The sequence below is a fragment of the Grus americana genome, chromosome 5 (assembly GCF_028858705.1).
Source record: "Grus americana isolate bGruAme1 chromosome 5, bGruAme1.mat, whole genome shotgun sequence".
Lineage (NCBI taxonomy): Eukaryota > Metazoa > Chordata > Aves > Gruiformes > Gruidae > Grus > Grus americana.
The window spans coordinates 53,788,426-53,812,824 of record NC_072856.1 but is presented as its reverse complement, the minus strand read 5'-3'; the positions used below and the strand labels follow the sequence as shown (position 1 = coordinate 53,812,824).

At 43.6% G+C, this 24,399-nt stretch overlaps 1 protein-coding gene across 1 annotated transcript in view; it reads left to right on the top strand.

Moving 5' to 3' along the window:
• PRIMA1 (proline rich membrane anchor 1) overlaps positions 1–23,978 on the top strand; it is a 55,169-nt gene extending 31,191 nt beyond the window's left edge. The window contains exon 4 of the mRNA XM_054828320.1: positions 19,502–23,978. Coding sequence (XP_054684295.1) covers positions 19,502–19,601 — 100 coding nt within the window. The 3' untranslated portion in view covers positions 19,602–23,978. The remainder of the gene's footprint in view (positions 1–19,501) is intronic.
• Positions 23,979–24,399: the final 421 nt, after the last annotated feature.

Genomic DNA, 24,399 nt, shown 5'->3' with positions numbered 1-24,399 from the left:
ATGTGCTTGCATATGCCTCCGGTAGTTAGAAATTATTGAGTTCACTTACATAGAAAAATGGGAGTGGGAATAATTTCTTCACCTAAATAATATTTCATAGTTTGAGGGGAAAAGTAAAAATCTGTAACTCTCATGAGATACTGCAGTGACACCTGAATCACAGTTTGGATTAAATGATGTTTATTCAGCTTTGGGATTTTTTGAGGGGGAAAAATGTTATCTGCATGCAAAGGAACTGTAAGATTTTTGATGAGACTCAGCAGGGATATCACAATGGTGGAGCATTGCACATGCTTTGTGATTGTCTGAAAAATTTATGCCAGATTTGAAGGACAGTATATCTGAGAGCATCAAAAAGGGGGTATTCAAACAAGAAGACAGAAGTCTGTATCTAATTTCTTATTGAATTTACATAAGTATCTTTGCTATTCAAGTTTAGCTAAAATGAATGCTTATTAGTTTTGAGGAGTTGGAAGGCTTTCACTCTGTCTACTGAACTTCTTAAAAATCGTCTGTGGAGGACTGAAATTGGAGTTGAATTGGACTGGTAATGCAGTGCAAAATTTCTTACTTATAGTTCCTAATCAAGCATTGGCTGTTCATAGGGGATTGGTGTAATTCCATGTGGAAAGTTGTATTTGTTTCAAAAACCACTATTGTATTTGTCTGCCTGGTGCCAAATTGTGAATGATTTCTGCCAAGGCTGCAAAATATACCTACAGGAGCGGTAACTCTCCAAGGCAACTTGTGCCTAGCGAGGAATTGCTCTTGAAATCTGCTCTGATGCTGGTAGATAGGAGGTGCAGAAAAGGAATTTAAACAGACAAATTTAGAGCTCCCTTGAAAAGACTGTGGGAATTCACATAACAAAGTCTTGAGCTTCATGTCAGTGAAGAATAATACAGATACTTGATGAGCACACGCATTATTTGTCAACAGTGTGAATATCAACGTACAAGTCAGTTGCTTGAACAGGCATTAGGCTCAGAGAAAAGGGAAAATTCCTCTTAGATCTTCTTATTGTTGACATTCACACTGCTGACAAATGCTAAGCTGAAAACTGCTCAGATGTGGGGCGGACAGCTATAAAAGAAAATCTTATTAATTATATTTTTACAGACTAACTAGAGCGTTTCTTTTCATCAATGAGTCCTTCCTAAAACAGCTCTGTTAAAAGGATGCCCTAAAGTACCTGGCAGCATTCCTCAGTAGTTCAGGTTCCTTGATACAGTCTAAAAGATATCTATTGATAAACGCTGGGAAATAAGATAAGACACTTCACAAGAGAAGCATCTCTGCCTTTGACACAGATTATTATCCCATACTGTTTAGCTGAATTTATTTTAGCTAGTGTGATAAATCCTTCACTATTTTTTACTGAGAGGTAGAGGTGGCTAGAGAAGGAGTGAGGGGATTAATCTGGGTGATGCTGAAGCTGAGAGTCCCTCCAGTGTGCTCCCAGCCTCCAGCTCCATAACCGTGCTCTGCCCCGTCCTTTCTCACACCTCCACCCCACCAGCTCTCCTCTGCGGTCCTCCTGGGCCCTCATTCCTGTGCATCTCCTGGAATTGGGACCTCTGTCATTGCATCTCCAAGAAATCTGTCTCCCACCTCCAAGGCTGCTTATTTATAATATACCCATCTCCTTTAGATGCGAATGCCACCCACTCATCCGCCAGCTGCATGTAGGCTGGGTTGTAACCTCGATATGGCACAACCCTCTTCATCCAAGGAAAGGCACACGCTGATTGCCTTGATGTAGAAACCAGAACCCAGCCTGAAGGCCCCACCTGTGCCTGCCCCGACTCTTTCTTAGCTCCAGGTGAGGATAGCCATATGTCTCACACTGAGCGGCATCCTTCCCTTCTTGCACCATGTCAGCATGTCTGCAGGTTTCAGATGTGTCCCAGCCTTGGTCCCCTGCTGTCATGTGGCTGGTCACTGCGGGGGGGACCAGGAAAGTGGCAAAGGTTGCCGAGGACGGGACTGTTCACAGTGCCCATCACAAACTGACCCTCGAAGCCCTCTTCTGCTCAGTTTCCTTTCCTTGAAACAGATATCAAAGCATTTGCCTGCATTTCAGGGGGGGTCACTGAGGTTCATCACCTACTTTCTGAAGAACAGTGTAAATGTGAAACTGGTGAGAATCATTATTCAAACATACACTCCCTACAACCTTGCATGAGACTGTCACCATCCAGCATTTTTAGACAGAAATTTTTTACCACTTCCTGGGGAAGCAGGAGAAGGAGATCCACATCTTCACATTTGCAAACCTCATTCTGATGATAGCCTGGGGTTCAACAAAAACTGGAAGCGCCAGTAAGCATGGAAACTGGCTTGGCAGCAGCAGATGGCTTCTGTCTTTTTTTGGTGCAACAGGAAACACATTTAAAAATTCTCACCAGCCCATCAGCTAAAAAAGTTGTAAACCAGAATAAAAATACCAAGTACCTACTGAACATGAGTTCAGATTGGATGATAGTACCAGTTTTATCCATGGATAGATGTATCCTATGTATACATCTTTATATATCCCATGTATCCTATCTATAGTAGATCCTATGTATCTACTATAGTAGACATATATGGTTGGTATGTATTTCCCAGTCCATAAGTATTACAGGAGAGTATTGCAAAAGCCTAACTGGAATAACTTGATTTCTCTGCTTATTAGTCTTCCAAATGAAGTGGGATTTACAGCCTGACCATCAATGTTATCTATATCCTACTTAGCCTAAAGCATACGGCTCAGCTTAATTAGCAGTGTAAGCACTGAAGAGATGCTGAAAAGTGAAATAACATCAATCATCTGGTTGTAGGGTGTAGCAAGAGTTAAATGTTTTAGTAGGAAAGTGCAGGAAGAGATTTATTTGCACAGAGCTTGGATCTGTTGTATTAATCCCTCACTTTCATAGGAATCAAATTTGAAGTAGAAAGAAAAAGAAAAATCCTATTGTGCTTAAGTTAAAATCTCATTTACTGGTTTCAAAGGGCCAGACCCAATCAAACTCTCTCATGTCTGCTTTTCTGTAGCAGGAAGAGAGGGAACAACTGTCCTCAAGGTATCGTAACTCAACTATATTTTTATTCAATCTGTATAAAACATGTTTCTCCTGGGGTGGTTTGGTTTCCCTCGTAAAAGCTAAAACTTTAGCATATCGCCAATTTTAGGCACTAAAGCTTTTTGTGATAAAATACAGCCTAGTGAATTGGTGCTTCTTCGTATGAAATAACTACCAGAACCAAGCCAGCATGCTGCTACCCCCATCCCTGCATCTCTCCTGGAAATACTCAGCTTCTCCCGATATGAAATGGTCATAAGAAATACTGAAATCCGTTCCAGTGGATGGACTTTACCTCTCTGATCCATGTTGGAACCAATACCAAAATGTGTCAATCAACTTCACTACTCAGAGAACTGCTAGACAGGTTAAACTCCTGGGAAGATACATATGGGGTGATTCTTCGAAGGTTCTTAAAGCAGCCTCCGAATTTACTATGTGTGATACTGGGCACTGCATGGCCGGCACACCAGGTACAGATGTGCACTACTGCATAGATCAAGCACCAGAGGAGGTCTCGTGATAATTGTGAGGTGCTGCAGCATGGTTGCACACATGGTGATAGCACCCTCAGTTTGGCAGTGGGGGAACAGCTATCTTCCCTGATCTTGGTGACAGATGGATATTTCCTTTTTTTAAAAAAAAATTTCTCTTAAGAAACTTTTCCATGGCACATCAGAAAAAAAATTAAGGATTGGCACTTAGCGCCAGCAGCACTCACAGTCTGTAAGATCTGTAGATTTCTAGGACAGGCTTAATCACTCCTTGGCCAGGGCTCAGGCCCACTGTAAGCAGTGGGACTTCACTGCTCATTTTGTGAGCTGTGACAACCAGCGATTTCTGTAACACGTAGCAAGAGCAGACGAATGACTGGTTCAAAATCTGGAATACCTCCAGGTATTTCTCTGCCATGTCTCTGTCTGTCACCAAGAAGTAAAAGCAGGAGGTCCAAGGACAATTCATAAACCAGTACAGGCTGGAGGAAGCTGGATCGGTTCAGTATTACATGGTTTATGGACTGGACTTGGGCAAGTGCACTGTGAATGCCAGCAGTTCCAACAACTCTCCATCTGGTGTAAATTGGTGCGGAGTCAAAACCAATCAGTGGAGCTCGATTCATTTTAATCAGCTCTGGAGGTGGCTGTCTTTTAAGCTTTTTTTACCATCTCCAAGCACCTGAACAATAGTAAGACAGTGAGACTGGAGGGAAGTGGGAAGTAAATACAGTAAAGAGGATTAACGAGAGTTGTTTGGTAAATAAGCAACTGAGATGAGGGAGAGAGGGACCTGCAGTATGTAATCCTATTTCTGCAGCTCACTGGTGTGTCAGTGTCTGTGAAGGGAGTAAGATATTTACATAAAAGGGAAAAATAAATCCCTGGCTCCCTGTATAAAATTAAGATACTGGAGCCATTTCTAAAACCTCGAAGGGGAAAGCAAAGCTGAGTGTCCAAGTCTCCGTGCCAGCTGATGGAACCTGGCAAGAAGTGTTTCGAATGGTTTGCCAACATGTGAAAAACCTATACTTACTATCTGCAGAACATCCATATGGTCTGAGATGACCCATGAGCAGCCCATTGTGCCTACGGATGTGACTCCTTGGCTCTGCTGGATTTTAGGTAGGATAGATACCTCTGCTCTCAGATGTACCACAGGGTCTGCTGCCAAAGAGAGCCCTCTTGCTAAGTCAGCACAGAAAGCAGGCTGATGATAGCAAAGTTTTACATGATATAACTTTTAGTCCTCTAACTTTGTCAATCCACTGTTTTGTATGTGTCCCATAGCCTGAGAGAAAGGTACCATAAATGCCTACATATGCACTTCCTTAAATAGGCACTGAGTTCACCTTCAAATAATCAAATGGAAGAAAACATTGTACTGAAATAAAATGACAGGTCATATTTAAACTGTCTTAAAATTCATTGCTGAGGTATTTTCTAGGGTATTCAGCATTAGCGTATGATTTATGGACCCTGTATACTGCAAGGTCTAGTTTCAGTAGCAGGAGCAAGGTTCAGAAAGTTGGTTTTGTTTGACAAAATGAGGCAGGTGCTTGCAAGGGGAAAACAGGGAGGCTTGTTTAAGGAGGGTAAAAAGTGGGATTTGGGGCTGTGGTGAGCTGCTGTGTGTGTGGAAGAGTGTGTCCCGTGGTGCAGGGGTGTATGTCCTGCTCAACAGGCCATGGCCCCACACCTCTTGCCCAGCCCATTTTTTACCACTCACTCCTCTAAAGAGAAGCACTGTGTAGATGGCCACGCAGCCATCTCCCATGAGAAGTACTGAGGCTGAGCACAATCGAGTCCAAAATCATTACTAATTGCAACAAAACAATGCTTTTCCATGTGAGGAGAGAAGACAGAACAGTGTCCTAAACTTAATTGCTTTGAAGTGGATATCCATGCCATGGCTGATGGCAGACAGGTCAAGGTACATTGAGATTGTTAATCTCTTCTATTCTCCCTGACACATTAGAAGGGTTTGTACTGAAATGGTGCCTTAATTCTCAGCAGATGACTGGAAAGACAGTAATTACTCAGAAGATAAAGTGAGATGGTGGAAAAGCTGAGTTAAAAAGTACTGTTTGAGTGGGGGACACTCAAAGGGAAGAAGAAAGTCTATGGGGGCACGCTCTCTGTGTGTCTTTGATGCAATTCCCTGACATCAAACCAGTTCAGCACTACAAAAGGGGTCAACCCCTAAGAAGTGCCACTCCCAAGGGAATATGGTCTTCCTCTGGAAGACCTGGGACTGTTACTGAGGGCAGTTGAAAGACAAACTTCAAAGTTTTGGAAGAGCAAGGAAAAGACAGTCACACTGTAGCCTGATTATCTTTTCCACTGGATGAATGTTGATGCTTATCAACAACAGGATTGGCATCTACTGCTGAGCGCCACTGTCCAGGTCTTCTGCCACCTCTAACCAAAGCCCAGCATCCTCATCTGTTGCTTGGCCTCTCTGCCTAATCATCTCCCAGTGGTGAATTTACTCCCATCCTTGGAATGAGATTGCAGATGATCTGCTAATGACAATTTAAATACCCTGAGCAACCAGTCTTTCTGCAGGAGATCCCATTTTTTTAACCGTCAAGAAATGAGTTCATAGAATCACAGAATGGTTGAGGTTGGAAGGGACGACTTGAGATCATCTACTCCAAACTCCTGCTGTAACAGAGTCAGCTAGAGTAGGTTGCTCAGGACTGTGTCCAGCTGGGTTTTGAGTATCTCTGCAAATGGAGAGGCCACAACCTATCTGAGCTCTTGTTGGTTTTCTTGTGTTCTCTCAAAGCTATCACTATTTATTAAACTAAATGTAGCTCTGCTTGGTGAAAACTTGCTAGTACAAGGAAAATAAGTTGTTCTTCCAAACAGTATTGAAGTCTGGATGTTGGCTGTGCAACTATTTCCAGGGTGGTGTATATGAGACAAACTGTTGAACAGCTTTACAACTTGACCCAAGCCCACTGGAGACACCAGAGCTCTCCTGTATTCATTCTGCTGATTCAGTGGCATCACTGGGGATTTTGGATGGGGGACTAACAGCTGGTGCTGCCCAATGTTTTTTGGCTGCATCAAGACAAAAAAGGGTTGGCCTCATTTTTAAAGTAGAATAGCAAAAGTATTGCCACTACTTGTTAGCAGGTTCATTTGACAGATCAAGCGCTGATGAGTAGATAAAATAGCCCTTCATCAGAGAGATAGCATAACTATTATAGGACAGGATTTCTCTGTCTCTTTTAAGTTATACCAAAGTCACATATTGCTAGGGAGAAAGTTTGCTGTCATAAATGGATAAAATGCCCCACTGTTTCTCATAGCCGGGAACACTAGCAGCCTTCAGGAGGCTTTAGTCTTTAGCATAAAACAAGTGGTCCAAGTGTGTCACAGAATACTGTCCTATGGATCTTTGTTCACTCCTAATTTGTGATGCACTGACAATGATACCAACAGAAATCTGTAGAGCATTATGGTCTATCCTGTGATCAACTAACCTTTCACTGTGACCAGAAACAAACTTGCCATGTTTCTGTTTTCTACTGCAGATGAGGGTAACATATCGAATGGGCCAAAGTCTTGCAACAGAATCGAGTATTGTACAGTTACTGCCTCAGTGCAACTCTCTAAGAGCCATGGGTGGCTTTTACAGGCTCGTGCCAGAACATAATGCTCATGCTGGTCTAATTGTGTTGGTTGAAATATTCCTGATTTACCCCAGCACAATTAGAAGATACAAGTGGATACTAGAGCTTTGAAACATATAAGAAAGTTGCCAGGTTTACCATCAGTTTTTATTACATTTTTTCCTGAAGCCATAACTTCTGAAGTAATCTGAATAAATATGAGATCAGGATTCTCTTCACCTACTTGTCTAAAAACTTTCAATTCAAGACTCTTAGATATTCAAAATCCTGCAAGGCAAACAAATAAAGTTTTCTTAGAAATTCATTTAATTTTTAAGCAAATCATAGTCTTTACAAGTTGACACAAGAACACTTGTGGCTGACACTGCTGGTGAAAAGCCACAGCTGTGGCTGAGATGTACCGGGCACAGTGTGCAGGGACACTTGAAAGTTTTGGGCTTGATTATCTGGGATATCTGAGCTTAGGACTGTGTTTGTTACAGCCTGCAAGAACCCAGCAGCACCCTGGGGTGACTGGGACAATCTTTTTTATGGCTCAGAGGAAATTGTACCCATGGTAATGGGGTGGGACTGTAGATCTATTACTCCAGCTCTGTCTCACCCAGAAATTCCCTCTACACATCGAGAATCCCACAGGAACCTGCTGGGTGCTTTTATTGCCCCCTTTTCCTTTCCACAAAGGATTTGCAGTGCATCTGGAGTAAAAGCAGTAGAGCCTGATTTCTCCAGTGGCCGAACAACTGCAGCTCCTGGTGGGTTCAGCAGACACAGTGGATTTGCAGGAGCTCTAAAACCCAAAAAGTTAGAACAAGAAAGCCAGAAATGTGTGGAAATTCCCCAACAGTTCCCACACGTGCCCCAGGCAGGCTCTGCCCGGACTCAACTCTACTCTGCCTCAGGGTGAGAAGAAGCCAGATCTTACCACGGAGCAGCTAAGCGCCAGCTGGTCCCCTACCCATCACACGCATCAGACCATCTTCAAGATGCTCGGGCTGTTCAGCACACCTCTCAGTCCTGTGTGCATGCCCTGTTCCCCTCCAGTCTCTGCCCTTTCTTGTTTACTGCAGAGCCGTGGTTCCTGCATCACCCCCACATTGCTCCAGATTTCACCACACAGAAGATGCCCCCTTCCTGCCTGACCTTTCGGCACGCTTCTGGCCAGCAGCCTTGGTTTGGGGACATCCTTGGCTCCTCTAATTCATGACTTCTGCTGACTTTGAGTTTGATACCTGGCTCTAACCTGGAGTTCTGTGTGCAGAGACCCTGGGGAAAGGTAGAGCTCGGGGAACGGCAGAAGCTGTGCTCGGACACGCTTCCTCCTGTGCAGGGAATCACAGGCAGAGGTAACGAGGCATCTGACCACAGCAGCATTATTTCACACTGTAATTTATGTGCATTAGTTTCACGCCTTTGTCTAATTAGTCACAACTTGGTGTCCAAACAAGATCTCAACTTTTCGATGCTTTAGCTGAGGACAGGTGTTGATGAAGGTAGGCTCAGGGGTGCTTGTCCCCACCAGCTGGTTTCAGGGCTCTCTGCTGCTCTGAAGGGAGGTCACATCACACAGACCTCTGCCTTGCTGTGCTGTTTGCTGCCATGCAGCCACACTGCCCGAGGCACAAAGGGTGCAGACGGGGTCCCCCTGTGCAGAGTTGCGACGCTCCTCGGGCGCACATCGATCACTCGCAGCCACCCTCAAGCCCCTCACAGCTGTGCTGCCACCGCTTGTGTGCTTGTGATTTCTGCTACCTCTGTCCTTCCTTCTCGGCACCCCCCATACTTACTGCTAAATATTTATAATGCTCCCGGGTTGCTAAGCAGCGCACAGCTCCCCCCTCGGGAGAGCCTTGCCATAAAGGCGAGACACACAGTAGGTCAGCGTGGGCAGAGCTGTGGGTGGGAGAAGATGGCATCTGCTGTGGTGGTCCTGCTCTGACACACGCTTAGCTCACTCTGACTTCAGTGTCCCCTCCATTGGCAGGCATGTGGCCACCCTCTCCAGTATGTCTGGGCTGGAGAACAATGCTTCTGGTTTGTCCATCTTAGAGACTTGGCTAAATAGCCATGTCAGAGGGCATTCGTGGAGATGAGGATCACAGCATCCACTCCCCAAGCTAATGCCAGGTGTTGGAGTGAAGCACTAACAGGGTGTCTGATGTAAAAGGTCTGATCCCAGATGTGTGCAAGGCATGAGTGGGAAAATAGGGTCATTCCTCACTCTGGCCTTTGAAACGAGGTCTCAGGTGGAGAAATAGTGCCTCTTTTGGTGTCTGCTTTTTGAGTCAGTAGCATGAAACCTTACGAAAGATGTTACTACCCCCAAGCAGCAGTAACTTCAGGCTAACCTGGCTCTTCCTTTCAGTTGCTCTGAGCCCTGGGAAGCCAGCGTGGAGACTGGCTGACCTCAAATCCTTCCTCAGAAATTGTCCCCAGTTACAATTGTCTAATGCCACTGAGCTCCCAAACTGCACAAAACCAAGTTCTCTCTGTAGACATCAAGGTGTGCAGGACTTGCTGGTTGCTCCACCTCTGTATGAACTTACCCCGTTGCACACCTAGAGTACAGGAAGGCTGGGACCACCCTGTGCAGTCCACTTACAGTGGGTTTGCAGTTATCCTGCAAAGAGCAGGGTCTGGCTCTGCAGACTGTTTGTTGTGAGTGGAGAAAGTCAGAAGCAGCTGCTTGGAGATCAGTGGTCTTACTCTAGTTGGTAGCAGAGACAGATTGCCTCAAATGTAAAGTGATCTAGATAGTTGCAAAGGTCAGTTCATTTTACAAGTTTTAATTTTCTTCTCAGCTCCTTGCATTTATTTGTGTTACAGACATTCTTCTATTAAAAGACATTTCTATAACAGAAAATCTGCAGAGAATTTTGGTTCATCTGCACAGAAATTAATCATTAATATTTAAATAATTTTGTAAATTCTTTTTAAGTGAGTCTGTGAAATAGCAGTAGCCTTGTTCTTCTGTATGGATCAAGTTCATCATTCAAGTTGTTGCTTATGTTTGCAAGGGATCAAATAGCAAGGCAGTTATCTACATTCAGCAAAAATCTGGGCACAAAGTAGCACAGAAGATCAACTTTGTTTTGGGGATGGAAAAGTCCAGTGCCTAAAATGGCAATATCTACAGTCGCTTTTCTGGTGAGAGACATACTGTCCTTCAGATAGGGTGGGAGAGCAGTGAGGAGCAGCCCTTGCTCATCTCCTTTCTCTGCCACGGTGTTTCCTAATTAATGCTTGTTAAGCACTTTGAAGCTAGAAAGCGTTGGATCATGATAGGTGTTGTTTAATCTGTTCCAGAAAGAGTGGAGAATTTTAAAGGACTAAGAGAAAGATCTCAGTTTGGGCTTCCACTGGTGTTTTTGTATTACTGAGTGGCAGATAAGCAGAGGAGTGTTTGTTGCCTTCATGGCAGCACCTGTGAGAACATGCAAGTCTCAGTTTTGTGTGGGTCATGGAGGGCTGTCACAGATGTGTGCGGAAATGAAGGACCAAACCTGCATGTGCATTCAGCTTGTGGGCACAAAATCCCAGAGAGTGTGCACATTCCAGTTTGGGGGCAGCCTTAAATTTTTGTCCATGATTACACAAGCTCCCTGACTTTGATTTTAGTGAGACACCAGCATAATGGCACTACTGCAGTAATGCATCCAGTCTGCACTAGTCTGGAGGATATTGACAGGAGGACTCTGGGAAATGCTACTCTCTTCCCCCTTCCAATCTGCATGAAATGGAGGAAAAAAAGCAAAGTAGGAGAGTGTGCTGCCTTCGTTAGCCAGCTGTTACCTATTCCCAGCCATTGCCCAGACCTGGGTGCCGTAGTAGAGCAGCGCACCCCATGGCCAGCTCTGACTATAGGTATTGACGTGATCACTGAGAATCAACCCCAGGGAAGCTGAGGCTGCACCTGAAGTTCAGTGAAATGGTTTCTCCTGTTACATTGGTTGTTTCATTTCCCTGAAGTAGTCCGTATTCCTTCTTTGATTCTTCAGGGTGGCAGCCTAGACATCTTAATAACATGGGACTGGAACAAGACCCTTGGGTCACCCTGTCTGTCCCCAGTACTGTGGGCACTGTGGTATTTGATCCTTTTCATAAACATACCAGTCTTCTTGGAGCTGTTTAGTGTTCCCTCTCTCACTTCTACGTCCTCCAGCAATCCCAGTTCAAACTGTTATTCTTTTGAGAGTAGAAGAACCTTGTTTGCATCTCCAGCCTAAATTTACCCATGTCTACTTCCCATTTCTTCCATTCAAGCACCCTTTTCCTTTCCTGGTGTTCCCTGAGACCAATCTCATCCCCTCTTTCTTTTCATTAGACCAGATTGTTCAAGCTTGAAGAAATTAGGACAGAAATTTGAGCTGGCTTCTCTCTTTAAATTACAGACTGGTTAGGGCAGATCCTGCGTAATGCAATAGAGTTACATATAATCCTGGTTATCTGGGAGCTACATATACATTGAGAATCCCAGGCTGTTTCTGCACTGCTTGGCAGAGCGTCGTGCGCCATGAACTGAGCTCCGTGAACATACCTTAGCTGCCTGCAGTGCTCGGTGGCAGGACAGCCCTTTGAGGAGCAGGAGCATGCCCAGATCACGTCCACAGGGCACTGCCAGTGCATAGCACACTGCCAGGCATGACCATGGCTGTGGCCATCCTCCAGACATGTTTTGGCTTCGTTCAAAGCAGTGTGCCTTCCTTCCATGCAGTTAATATCTTCTTTTTTTTTTTTTTTCATTTAGTGGCTTTTTGCCAGGCTGAAAGGCTGGCGACATGAGCTCATGTTTTTACATTAGGCCCATTCATTTTTTTCTTTTTGTCATGAAAACATATCAATGATGTATTCTGCACTGAGAACATCCAATGGATAACGTCAGCTGTAATATTCCTCCAGTCAATAAAACCTTTTAAAGATCATTACAGGGAATGCAAAGAATGGGTTGTAAGGTAAGAGGTCATTGAAAGTACTTTTACGAATTATGTCAGTGAATCATCCAGTATGCTAATAATAAAGCTGCTTCTCTTCCTTAAAATGAGTTTTGTGTAGGAGCGTAACTCTGAAGTTAGCTTAATTGAAGACCTAGTAGGAAATGTGATGGCATCACCTTAGTCTCCCAGGGACAGATCTTTCTCTGTAACATCAGAACAAATTCTCCTCAAGTCCACCAAAGTCTGTGGAATTGCTCTGACTTTGCAGTGCTGAAAATAAATGAAGACTAAACTCCACTTCTTAAATTTCACATGTGGCTCAGCAATCTATTGCAATTACTTGCAATCTGAACAGGCCAAATCCTGCCTTCGGCTATACCCAGAGCGACTGGCTGGGATAGATGCACTTCTGCAGAAAGAGATCTGCCCACCACATTTTGCAGCCCAAAAAACCAGCTCAGGGAACCTCTGAGTGCCAACGAATGGCTGCAGAGTGGCTCCGTATGGATTTATTTTTTTCCCTGACAGAAGCACTCAGCAAAGGCTAGATCTTCAATCCATGCACAGCGAGGGGGATTTGACTATCACAGGGGAATGTGAAACATCCCCAAACAGAAATCGCCCACATGCCTGCAGGGCTTGCTTAAATATACTCCAGAAACTGGTCAGCTAAAAATGGCTGTGAGGGAAAGCTGAATTAGCTGTAAATTGCAGGCTTGAAAATTCTCATGTGAACAGCCAGAAAGGAAGAAACTCTCCTTAGGAGATGGTATCTTCGGGCTAGATCAAAGTCTATTGGTGTGACATGACTTGCAGTGCTGTGAAAGAGCATTTTGCATAATGGTCCTAGCACTGTGCATTTGTACAGATCTTCTCCCCTTCTCCACCTGTGAGAGAGACAGAAAAGGTCTGAAGCTGTTCAAAATTGTATGCTTACTTTCTCCCGTAAATCTTATTTATCAGCTGACCACTAGTTTTGTTTGGCTAAGACTGAAGTACTCAAAGGTCTCTAGGGAAAGAATGGCCTTTTCTGATTCACCAAAGACACTTCTTTTCTTTTCATGAAGAGCAAAGGAGCAATGCAGCTTGAGGAAGGAGACCTCCATCAAATGTCCAAAACTGAAAGTAACCCAATATACAGTCCTTCCAAAGAGTGCAGGTAATATCATCCAGGTTACCTATAAGACTTTCTAGTTTGGACGAGTAAGTAAAAAAATATCACATATTGGGATAATAAGTAATAAACACTGGGGCAAGGCAGTTTGTTTGCCTTTTAAATGCTGGACTATCTAACTTACCAGACCAAAGATGGAAATACAAGGAATACATGTAAAAGCCTTGGGAGATTGAGAGTATTGAACATTGGTCCTTGACAAACATTGAGCAGTAGTGAGTGCATTCCTGAAAGTTGTCCAGATGGAGCTGCTTTTTATTATAACTGCAAAACATTTGCTTTGTACGTGGGAGGTAGTTGAGCCAGTAACCTCTTCCTACGAGGAACGAATAGTATGCTGCTTGTTTTCTGGATGGATAGATGGTCCACATATGGCTGTTAACTAATTTAATGGAGACAAACTAAGGTTTCAGAGAATTTTCATCATTAGGGTTTCTTCTTTGATTTCTATCTTTACATTGTCAAATAAAAAATATCCAGATTTAATTTTTCTGGTCCCTCTGAGATGGTCAAAGGGAGAAGTCAGAATGCGATTCTCTTTCCATGACTTAGAAAACTAACTCCAGAGAAGTGTCATTCTTTAACATGAGCCCCATATGGCTGGGCCATAGCACCAGGCTGGCCAGCCCAGGTTTGTCCTTAGGCAAGGCTCGTGGTGGGCAGCTGCACACAAATTCCACGGCCATGCCCCAGAAAGCAACTGTTGTCAATGCACTGAGCCCCTGTAGCAGGGGTCCTGTTCACTAACCAGTCGTAGAAAGCAAGTTCATTTCTCCCACCAGTTGCTGTCATGGGAACTGATTCACCTCTGATGGCTGATGGCCAACATGAATCAAACAGCTGTTTGATGAATGCCCCCAGTACTGAGATGTAAACAGCCTCCATTCATGTTCTTTATCATCTTACAAACAGTCAAATTACTGGGAGAGATGGTTCAGTAATTGAATAACATTACAAAACTTATTCTTCCATTCCTATCCTGTATCTGCTAAATAAGGATGTTTCTGAAGAGTGACTGTAGCCCACACATCGTCTTGTCTGGGCTTCCAGCAGTGAAGTCTAGCCAAGAGCTCTAAACATAGCTGCTACAGGTACTGCTAGCATCCTAGCCCAGGAGATGAAGCTGAGTGAAAAATGTATCTACCGGGTACTTACCCTGTTTCTTGGACAACTTTTGTAACCCAGGAAGATAATGCTGCTGTTGGATCTCTACTGATATATAGGTAGCTGTGATATTTCTGCTGTGCTCTGGGGGCACATCAGGATAGACCAAGCCTATGAAGTAAATGGGTGTGTTGTATGAGACCCAGTTTTATTGAAAATCATTAATTTTTATGTGTTGATAGCTAATGAAATATTCATTGGTATGGAGAAAAGCTTTGAAGTCATTGTATGTATAAGCGATACATCTTCAGCTCTCTGATTTGTCTCTTCCCTTCTGACGCTCTGCCCCAGGGATCGACAGACACACATGCGACGTGGCACACGTCACCGCCAGCGCAGGGGGGCAGGCGAGCCGCAGTGAAGCCCGTCGGTAGGGCAGCTTGCCGGCTGCTTATCTTTCCCCATAGTACATAGCGTTCTGGGACATGCAAAAGTGGGGCTGCCCACAGAGCTTGGTAGCAGCTTCGCTGATGGTAGGAGCCACCTTGAGGTGAAACTGAGAGGAGGGACAAGCTCTTTATGCATTACTGAAAGTACCTTCGTGAGAGGAACTGAAAACATGAAACAATTTTTGGCATAGGTACCTTGTACATTGGCACAGGTACAGCTGTGCAGAGGCAGCAGACTGTTGGTAAATTCTTTTATCAGTTGATACTGATACCCATACAATGAAATCTTTTTTAGATATATTTTTGCAGGTGCCTTTTAACTACGATTTACAATTTTGTACCAATGTTGAGGAGAGAGTGGAGTTGCACCGTGGTCTTCTGAGCACTAGGCATCTCCTCCAACAACACGCAGCGGGGAGGGCAAAGTGGCCTTTCCTCCTCTGTTTGCATTTTAGGAGAAGAATGGCATGATAGTCCTGTTTTCTAAGAAAGAGGATAGGTGTTTCCCTCAGAGGATGATCCAGGGCAGCAAATCCCATGTGGAGGCAGTCATCTCCTGGCAGTGCTGAGTCAGGTATGGGATCCCTAGGAGGAGGGGAATTTAAGATTCCTTCATTTCTCTGCTGCCTGCCCAAGGCCACCCCCTCCTAGCTCGGCTGGTTTTCCCCGGGGCCCAACCTTCCCAGATGCTGGCCGTGGTGCACTGGCACTCAACAGAAACATTGCTGTGGAGGTAGCAGTAGGAAACAGGTTTGTAACGCTCAGGCTCGTCTTATGAAATCAGGTTTTATCCTTAACTGTCATCCCTTCCAAGCACAAAGCACCTTGAAAAGCATGAGCATGTGGATTGTGTTGTGTCTTTTAATCTCTGTTGCAGTTTAGTCTTCTGGACAAAACTTCTCTTCCCATTTCTAGGTGATCTTATTCTCCTCAAAGGTTCAATAAACCTATAAGTAACAAGGCATAATACCGTCCTGATAAAATGAACAGTCTGCTCAGCTTTTGCTTGATTTTGTCTGAAAAGTCATATATAGAGATTTTCTTAAGTGTGTACAAGTGAGACACGAGGTGAAGCACTCCCCTAGTACTCTACCGCACAACTGCCTTATAGACAGTAGGTCTATGCCAAATTTACACCAGTAGCCATAGCTGGCAGAGACAGTTTTGTCAAATATGCCAGCTGAGTTTTGTGACTAGACATGATGAAGGGCCCAAAACTGTGTCTCCTCTAAGAAATTTTCAAGACAGAACATACAAATTATGTTTGACTGTGCATCGTTAACGTTGACCTTTACACAGGACTCTGCAGAGAACTGGTACAAGCCAATATGACAAACCAATATGAATTTCTTTGATAAATAAGATTTATAATGTGATCAGAACGTCATCTGAAGTTGAAGCTTGACGTGTGAAATAATACACTATTAAATGGCTCTTTGATGCTTTCTTGATTTTAGGACTCATGCAAATTAATGCATGCGTGGTGGAGAGGTCATTACGGACCCTGATGCGTCATTTCAGGCGTGTACTAAGCCGTACAGAGTTGCATGTACCTTTCATTCACAGATGTTTGGCATGAAGAGTGCATCAATTTGTTTGCTAAACATCAAAGCACGATGTGTAGCAAATCATACTGTAAAGCAATGCAAACCACTTGTTAGCAAACAGCCCGTTTCGCCTGCCGCCAAGTGAGTATGTCACGGATACGAACAGTTCCCTCTTCATTCCCTCACTAATTTGAAACATCACTTTCACCAATGAAGAGCAACCCTGGAAAGGAAATGCCTAAATAAATACACACATATGTATTTATGTGGCATAAATACAGGGCCACAGCACTTCAGCTGAAAGGGGGCTTGGAGTATTACACATAGGAAGATCATGCATAACCTAGCTTATCAGGCAGTAAATAGGATAAAAGGACTCCCCTTGGTATGTAAGAGGAAAACTTGCATGTTTGGATCTCAACAGCGTATGAAATTTGAAGTAAAAAAGAGCTAGTGACACACAGAGCTAGTGGCACAAAAAGAACTAGTCCCCTAATGCAAAAGGGCAGTTGAAAAATCGCAACAGGGCAAAATGACTTTGCATATTGAAATACATAGGTCAATTTTAATCACTGTGACAAGTGTATACAAGTCTGTCAAGACAGTCATTTAAATGGTGTAACTGAGGCAAGTTTGACCCCGAATCCACGACCCCAAATCCATGCCTGACATGCATTTGGAAAGAAATCTAGTGAAGGAGTTAAACAGAGCATTCTCCAAGCCTGAACATTTGTGTCGGCCATAAATAAATACATAAATAAATAAATAAATAAATGCCTCAAATAGCCATTTCATTGAGATCCAAGGAAGTAGTTGCTCTGTTTTGCTAGCACTAACCCTACACAGTTGATAAGGCAGAAGCAGAACCCTGATAAAATCTCCATTCCACTATTTGTAGGCTCTGAAAAAATACACTTCCCATGCATGCTAGTGCCAGTGGTGTGATATCACCGGCAACCTCTGCAGCAGTGTCTCCAGAGAGGTCTCGCCATCGGAGGAGAGTCTCCAAACTTCCCAGGTCTGTGCTGGGATCCTGGCCTGGGGAGGGGAAAGAGCAAACGGCTGCTCTCGGGAAGAGAAACTGAAGCAAAAAAAGGGAGACGAAAGGAAAAAGAGTTTCAGGAGGACTGAAGAAGTTGGTCTTGAAATCACTTCTAGAAAAAAGAAAAATGTAGATAAAAATGAAAGGAAGACATTTTTTAACCTGAAGAAAGAAGAGGAAGGCTAGACAGGGAAAGAAAATGGAACTGGAGAGGTGCAGAAACACATAGGAGACCAAAATAAAGAAAGAAGGGGTGATGAGGAGACAAACAGATAGCAAGTAGAAGTGGCCAAAATGTCTTCATTTTTTTGACCATTCATAAAGCTGACTGTCAGGGTTGGAACTGGGGAGGCAGGGGGTAGGGAGGAGGAAAAAAAAGGAATTTTTGAAAGCAGCAGAGAAGTTTAAAGACAGCCACACCATTTTTCCTGCCCAGGAAAAAATAAGAGAAGTATTGCCGTCAGATATTCCATTCCTCTTGTCAGGGATGTGGCAGGGTGGATGGGTGCTTTACAATGTCACGAAAGACAGAGCTGCAGAAGCTCGTGTCAGATACGGACAGGCACGGCATGCTAATGGCTGAAAAAGGGTTCAACAAAGCTCTTAGTCTCCCCTTCCCTTCCATTTCCGTTCTCTAACAGCTGGAATCGCGGCTCATATTAACAAGCCTTAACTCTTACCAGCTAAAGAGCAGCTCACAATCAGAAGTATTTTCTTTGAGATTACAAGCAAAACAAATTTATCTTCCTGTAATAATTCTCCATAAATCTTTCACTAATACTTTGCTGAATTTCAGTGTCATTAACTATTTTTTATTAATTGTTGTTTGTTCTGTTAAATGACGTCAAGAACAGCGCAGACTGACTGTTGCATTACATTTGTTTATCTGGTCCTCTTTTTGCTCTTAGAAGCACCTTAAACCCAAAGTATTAATGTGTGAAATACCTGTGTGGAAAGCACAAAGCTTTTTCCTCCTACTGTGCGTACAGCTTGAGCTTTAAATACATGTCACACCACTTTTGAAGAGAGAAGTTGTGGGAGAAACACATGATGTAACATGGTCCGTTACAGGACTTATGCTCAGGTCTCCCTTCTGAGTCACTTTAAACTCCCAAATAAGATTATTTTGTTCTGTGATGTGCAGATGCTTGTTAGATTTCTGTACTTGCCGGGCATTTCCTGAATTGCCTCACAATTAGCACTGGTGGTCCTGGCCTGTGTTACCAAATGGTGCCAGTGGCCACCAAACAAAATAAAAAGGGGATGCTTCAGTGATTGCTGCTGGGGCACTGGTAGGTCACAGCAGGCACCATGTTTCAGTCACTAACTCAGACACCTAGAACATGGACATCTGCGTTGGGGCTCGTAAAGTAGCCTTCCTTCACAGACAATGCAGAGAAACACGAATGCCTTGGGCACAAAGCATCTGACTTGTTTCGGGTATCCACTTTAAGCTGTTCTGAACTATGTTTTAAAAGTACCTGTTTTTCTCCATTGACTGTGAATGTAGTCTGGGGTGGTCACCACAGATGTACATATCTAAACTGGTCAGGCTCCTCTCCAAACATGGTGGTTTTATGATGACTGGTGAGCCAGTTGGGTCCTCAGTGGACACGACTGGTCATCATCCCAGTTTGAATGATGTTGCACTTTGGAGAGAAAGGCCCAGGACTACCCCAAGGCAGAGCCTGACCCAGCGCCCAAGCATCCATTCCAGGCACGAAGGTGGTGGTGGAGGGCTGTCCTTCCAGCAGCCTTTGGCTTATGCGACATACACACCTGTATCTATACACAGGCTAGCACGGGGGGACCGACAGCCCATCAACAGGGCTCAGGACTAGACCCTTCATCTTCCAGGTGGATCATGAGGCTTGACAAAACTCCTGGTTTGACCTGTGTTCAGAAAGGGAAAATACAGAGGAAAAGTTCAGTGTTGTGATGCACCTTACATGTCCTTGCTTTCAAATTGTATTCACAAAGAAGATGTTTATCTCTGTCCTTTCTTCTCCCCCCACCCTGCCTGTACATCGCTGAACCTGGGATCACCCAAGGAAACCAATGAGAAAAGAAGAGAACGGAACCAGTCGGGCTGAATATGCAATGACCTCCTCCCAAAACAACAAAACAGTTGATAACAATGCGGTCGTATAATCCTCAAAACCCCGCCGAGGCGCAGGAGGTGGTAAACTTTCAAAGCACATACACGGAGTATGCAAGGTGGGTGAAATAAGGCAACGAAAGGAGCTCTGTGGCCAAGGACTTCATTTCAGAAATAGTGCACACATCAGTGATTCAGAAGAGAAAGCAGGCTGCTCTTCAGGCTTGCTGCTTCTCCAAGGGAGGATAAACTCACCCACCCGGGCTGCCCGGAGAAAAGGCCTCACAAAGGCATAAGCATTGCATGCTGCATCTCGTGAAAGCGATGTCGTGATGCCTCCCGCTTCTTCTTCTTCCTCTCTTCCCCCCTTACTTTTCAGTTTGAATTGAGTGTCCACAAACAGCTGCTTAAGTAGGATCTTTTGAGGAGAAGGTGATCTGCCACAGTGGCAGCAGCTTATTATAAGTGGGTTTGAAGGTCACGGGTGGGAGCCGTCACCTACGTGCTTCTCCAGCCTGTGCAGTTTTGTATGCTTATCCTTCATTCTTATCATTCATATTATTTCATTATTAAAAAGGGAAAAAAGGTTTCTGTTAAGCCATCAAGCAACCAAAAATTGCATGAACTTGTGACTTAACCCAGGAAATTCATCTGCAGTCTGGTGACTATGCAATTTCCATGGCTGAAGACTTTTCAGGCAAAAGAAATCAAAATGTCAGATTTTAGCAATTAGCATTGCTATTGAAAGAGAAATATTATTAAGAGGTGCTTTGAACATTATTACTTCATAATCAGCCTCCTTTTTTGCATCACACTTTACTTTTTAATCTTTAAAAAGTTCTTCCTTTGTGTAATTCTACATGTTTCTCTGCGTTTGCATCACACTGATTCCCCTGGGAAACCCCTACCGGAAAGATGTTGTTTACATCTTGGCGTGAGTATTTGGGCGGGATTGTGTTGAAAGGACTAGCAGCCCTTTGAAGTCCTCTTCTTTCACTGATAGTGTTGTTTCCTGAAAGTGTCGAGTCTCCTGAACCGACCCACCGAGGACATTGTAGGTCTGGCATTGAGGACCGTTTTTGAGGGTCTGGTAAGCTGGTTATGACCATGTTAACTCAGTCTCTGCCTCTCCTGGGCAAAGACTGCCAATCGTGCCAAATTCAGCATAATAGCTTAGTGTTGTACCTTCTGTGGCGTGGATTGCAGACTACTTAAAGCAAAGCCGAATCCACCCAAATTCATTTCACATAGGATCTCAGGTTAGACTCAGTAAGTAACCCTTAGGATAAAGGTGATGAGATTAGCCGAGATGCTGGTCCTTCCCCACCACCTGAAAACTTTCCTTCATGTCGCACCTCCACGTGTATGTCTCCATTTACCTCTGCGCTGAAAGTAGTGATGCAGTGAAAGACGCGTTTCCACCCTGGCTTCTTGTCTGGACGTCAAGCTTCGATACCACTCGGTCTCCGTGTCTGTGAGTAACTCCCAGGTGCCGACCCAGTCTCGCTCTGGGACGTGGCTGCGCCCCGGCCGTCGCATCCCTCGGTACTGCAACATACCGATGCTTTCAGTTTTATATAAGGATGTGCCTGAACTGCAGAAATCAGACCTTGATTTTGAACGCATTCCTGTCTGCAGTTGGTCTATTGCCAGGATGTAGAAATTGGGCTCATGGTAGAGGAAGACAATGTTCTGCAGACCTTCCCCGAAAAAGCTCTGGGATGTTCAAATCAGCAGTTTCAGCTCAGGCCCATCTCTAGTTTTCTATTACCTATTGAACAATAGGGTGTATGTAAATATAAGTATCTTTTCAATGATAAAATGAAATGCTGCTATATACTGCTGTTGAGGAATTTATGGAGTTATTAATTTAGCTTTTTAGCCTGTCATTACTATGTAGAAGTTTAGCTACATAAAATTATTTTTTAAAGGCTAGACTTTCTTGAGAAGTGAATGCAATTACGAAAGTGAAAGGGAATAAGTAACCCTTTGCCCAAGAGTACGATCATTCCTTGCCATATTCATGTTGTGTGCTTGCACAAGACACAGTGATATGTTCTTAGATCCAAAGTGGGATTAAAACGGCAGAATTTACACTTTGAGTCTAGTATCCCAAATGTTGATTGCCTAAAGCACTTAGCCCCTAAATACTATAATAAAAATATTGCAAGTATATTTCAAGAATATTTTTTAAGCTATAACATTTATTTTGGTGTAGTTACCTATGTTTGCCTTTCTTTTTTTACTCCAATTGTTTCTGCCTAAGTGTGGCATAGTTTGAATCTGGTTGCATGTTTAGCTGAGAGTATAAAGAATGAATGCAGATGAGTTTAGCATGATACGGGCTCAGGATTAGCACTTTCTCCTAAAGGGTGTTGATTTTATTTATTTCCTAATACAGCTTTAAAGGCATGTTCTGTAAAGCCAAAATCACAAAAGGGATTTGTAGCTCATTATGTCCATCCAAATCTGTCTGGTTTTGCAAGAAAAAGTCTAAAGAGGTGGTCACAGGACACTGTCTGCTTTTCAGTGATGTCAATGGTAAAAGTCTCTCTTCTCACTGAGAGAAAACCCTGGTGTGTGACATAACCCACAAGCAAACCCACCCCGGGCCCCCTGAGGTCTCCTCAGTGGAACATAAGTGTTAAAATTTTCATGGAGAGCGGGGAGGCAGGACATTTCAAGGAGCAGCATGCAGGGACTGGGATCGACTCTGCCACTGATCTGCTGTTTACTAGCAAGTAATTTTGCTTCTGTGCCTCAATTTACCCACCTGTATAATCAAGTTAAAAATACTTACCAGCTCTGTGGCAGCATTTTCAGAGATATAGATGTATCCTATTTGCATAAGCAGATTTACACTATCATTATATCCAACATGCTGTTATTGAATAAACGCATTTGGGCACATCATTGCCATAATATTTAATATTATTTCATAAACAAACATTCCCCAGTGTGCTTTTTTAGTCCGTTGGCCACGGAAGAGCAGGAGCAGGCAGGCTGAGAGCTGCTCCTCTGCTCGCCCAGAGCCTTTGTTCTCAGCACTCACACAGCTCCACGGCGGGGAGAGACGGGAAATCCTGCACCGGGTAATTTTGCCTTGAGATTCCTGCCTACGTACAGTTGACTATATTGCCCCAAAATCTAAGGTAATCTTCAGAAAGGCGCTTGGAAAAGTATACTGGAAGCAGATGTAAGTCTTCAGAAAAGAGGCTAGAAAGGCAGTATCACCGAGGAAAGATTTTTAAAGTTTGCTGATGTGGTTTAAGGTTGTGTTTAACACTCTACAGACTACTTGCAAAGCTTTTATAAAAGAGGCTTCTGTGTTTCCTTATTGTACTATAATTAAATATAAAGGGAAAGGAACAGGCTTGATGGATAAGGGCTTCACTAAGCAGTGACCCTGGATCTGGGGAACTGGCAATCCAAAATACAGCTTTACAAGCATTTTGAGTTTATTTTTAGCCAGCAAAATATCAGGCTAGAAAGGTCCTGCATAGCTCCATTGACAAAATAGCCAGATCCCCAGCAGATGAAAAGGTGGCCAGTTTCTACGCAGAAATTAACTGCTCTGCTCTGACCCCTCTGACCACCACCAGACTCAGAAAACTGCTGTGTTCAGTCTGAGGAGGGGCATCAACTCAAAATTTCTTCTCAAGGATCACCACTAGCAGACACAAGCAGGGAATGCACTTTAAGGGCCTGAGCTGCAAAGTGTTGAGTTTCCTCAGTCCTCAGCAGCGCCAGGAAGGTGGAGCTGAAGCCCCAGCCTTGCCGCCCTTCCTGGCTCAGACCAGACACAGCGGTTGTGACCAGAAAAGCATCTCTACCTTGGATAGATGCTGCAAAAACAGACATGGAAGGAAAGAGGAGAGTTCTACTAAGTATAAGATATAAATATATTGATATATATCTATACAGAGACCTAATTGTCCAGTCTTGCATGCCATATGGTCACAGCATGTGAAGCGAGTGTGGGCCTCCTGCTCCAACCAGGTCATGACCATAGATGCTGCCAAGCAATGGAGAATCAGGCCTATGGTAGATATGTATTTATAATACTCCCTGCACCTGTACAAACAAAAATATATTATTTTAAACTGCAAAATAGTGTGTTTAAATCAATGCATGAATGTAAATATTCTAAGATCTGCCTTCTTGACTGTGTACCACATGTACAGATGAAAACAAATATTGTTTATAGGAAATCTGTATCAGTGGTTAAATGACTAAAGAGAAAAAATATCAGAATTAATGTTGTCATGTTTCTCAAACAAGCCATTAATGTATATTTAGTATTTAAGGATATTGTTCAATAAATATGTTCCGTACCAAAAACTGTGTTGCATATACAGATTGTGCAGTACCCTATTTTAAAAAGGCACCATAATTAATTTTTATTTTAAATAAAAATGTACTTGTAAAAAGTTTCCTGTGTCCTGTTGGTTATGTAGCTGAGAACAGACTCTACACGTTGAACAGAAATGCTGAAGGGAGGAATGGCTGCAGTGCCTCTTCAGGCACTCCTCTTACTGCCCAAATTAATCCTGCTTGCTTGAACACTTTCTGTTCGGTTTTGGAGAAGCTCATGGCTGCTGCTCACACCTTTGTCTGGCGGGGTTCTGGGTCTGTCTCGCCTAACGCTGCAGTTTTAGTCCCAGATATGTGCACTGCTGGGGCTTCATAAACGAAGGAATTACACTCGTACGTGCCTGCTGCCCCCCAAAGCTCAAGAAACCCATTCTCTTTATGCCGAAGGTGCTGCATGTTTCCCTAACAACATATACTCTATTTTTAGAGTGATTTATTTATCTTTCACATAATACTCTGTACCTTTGTTTATTTTGG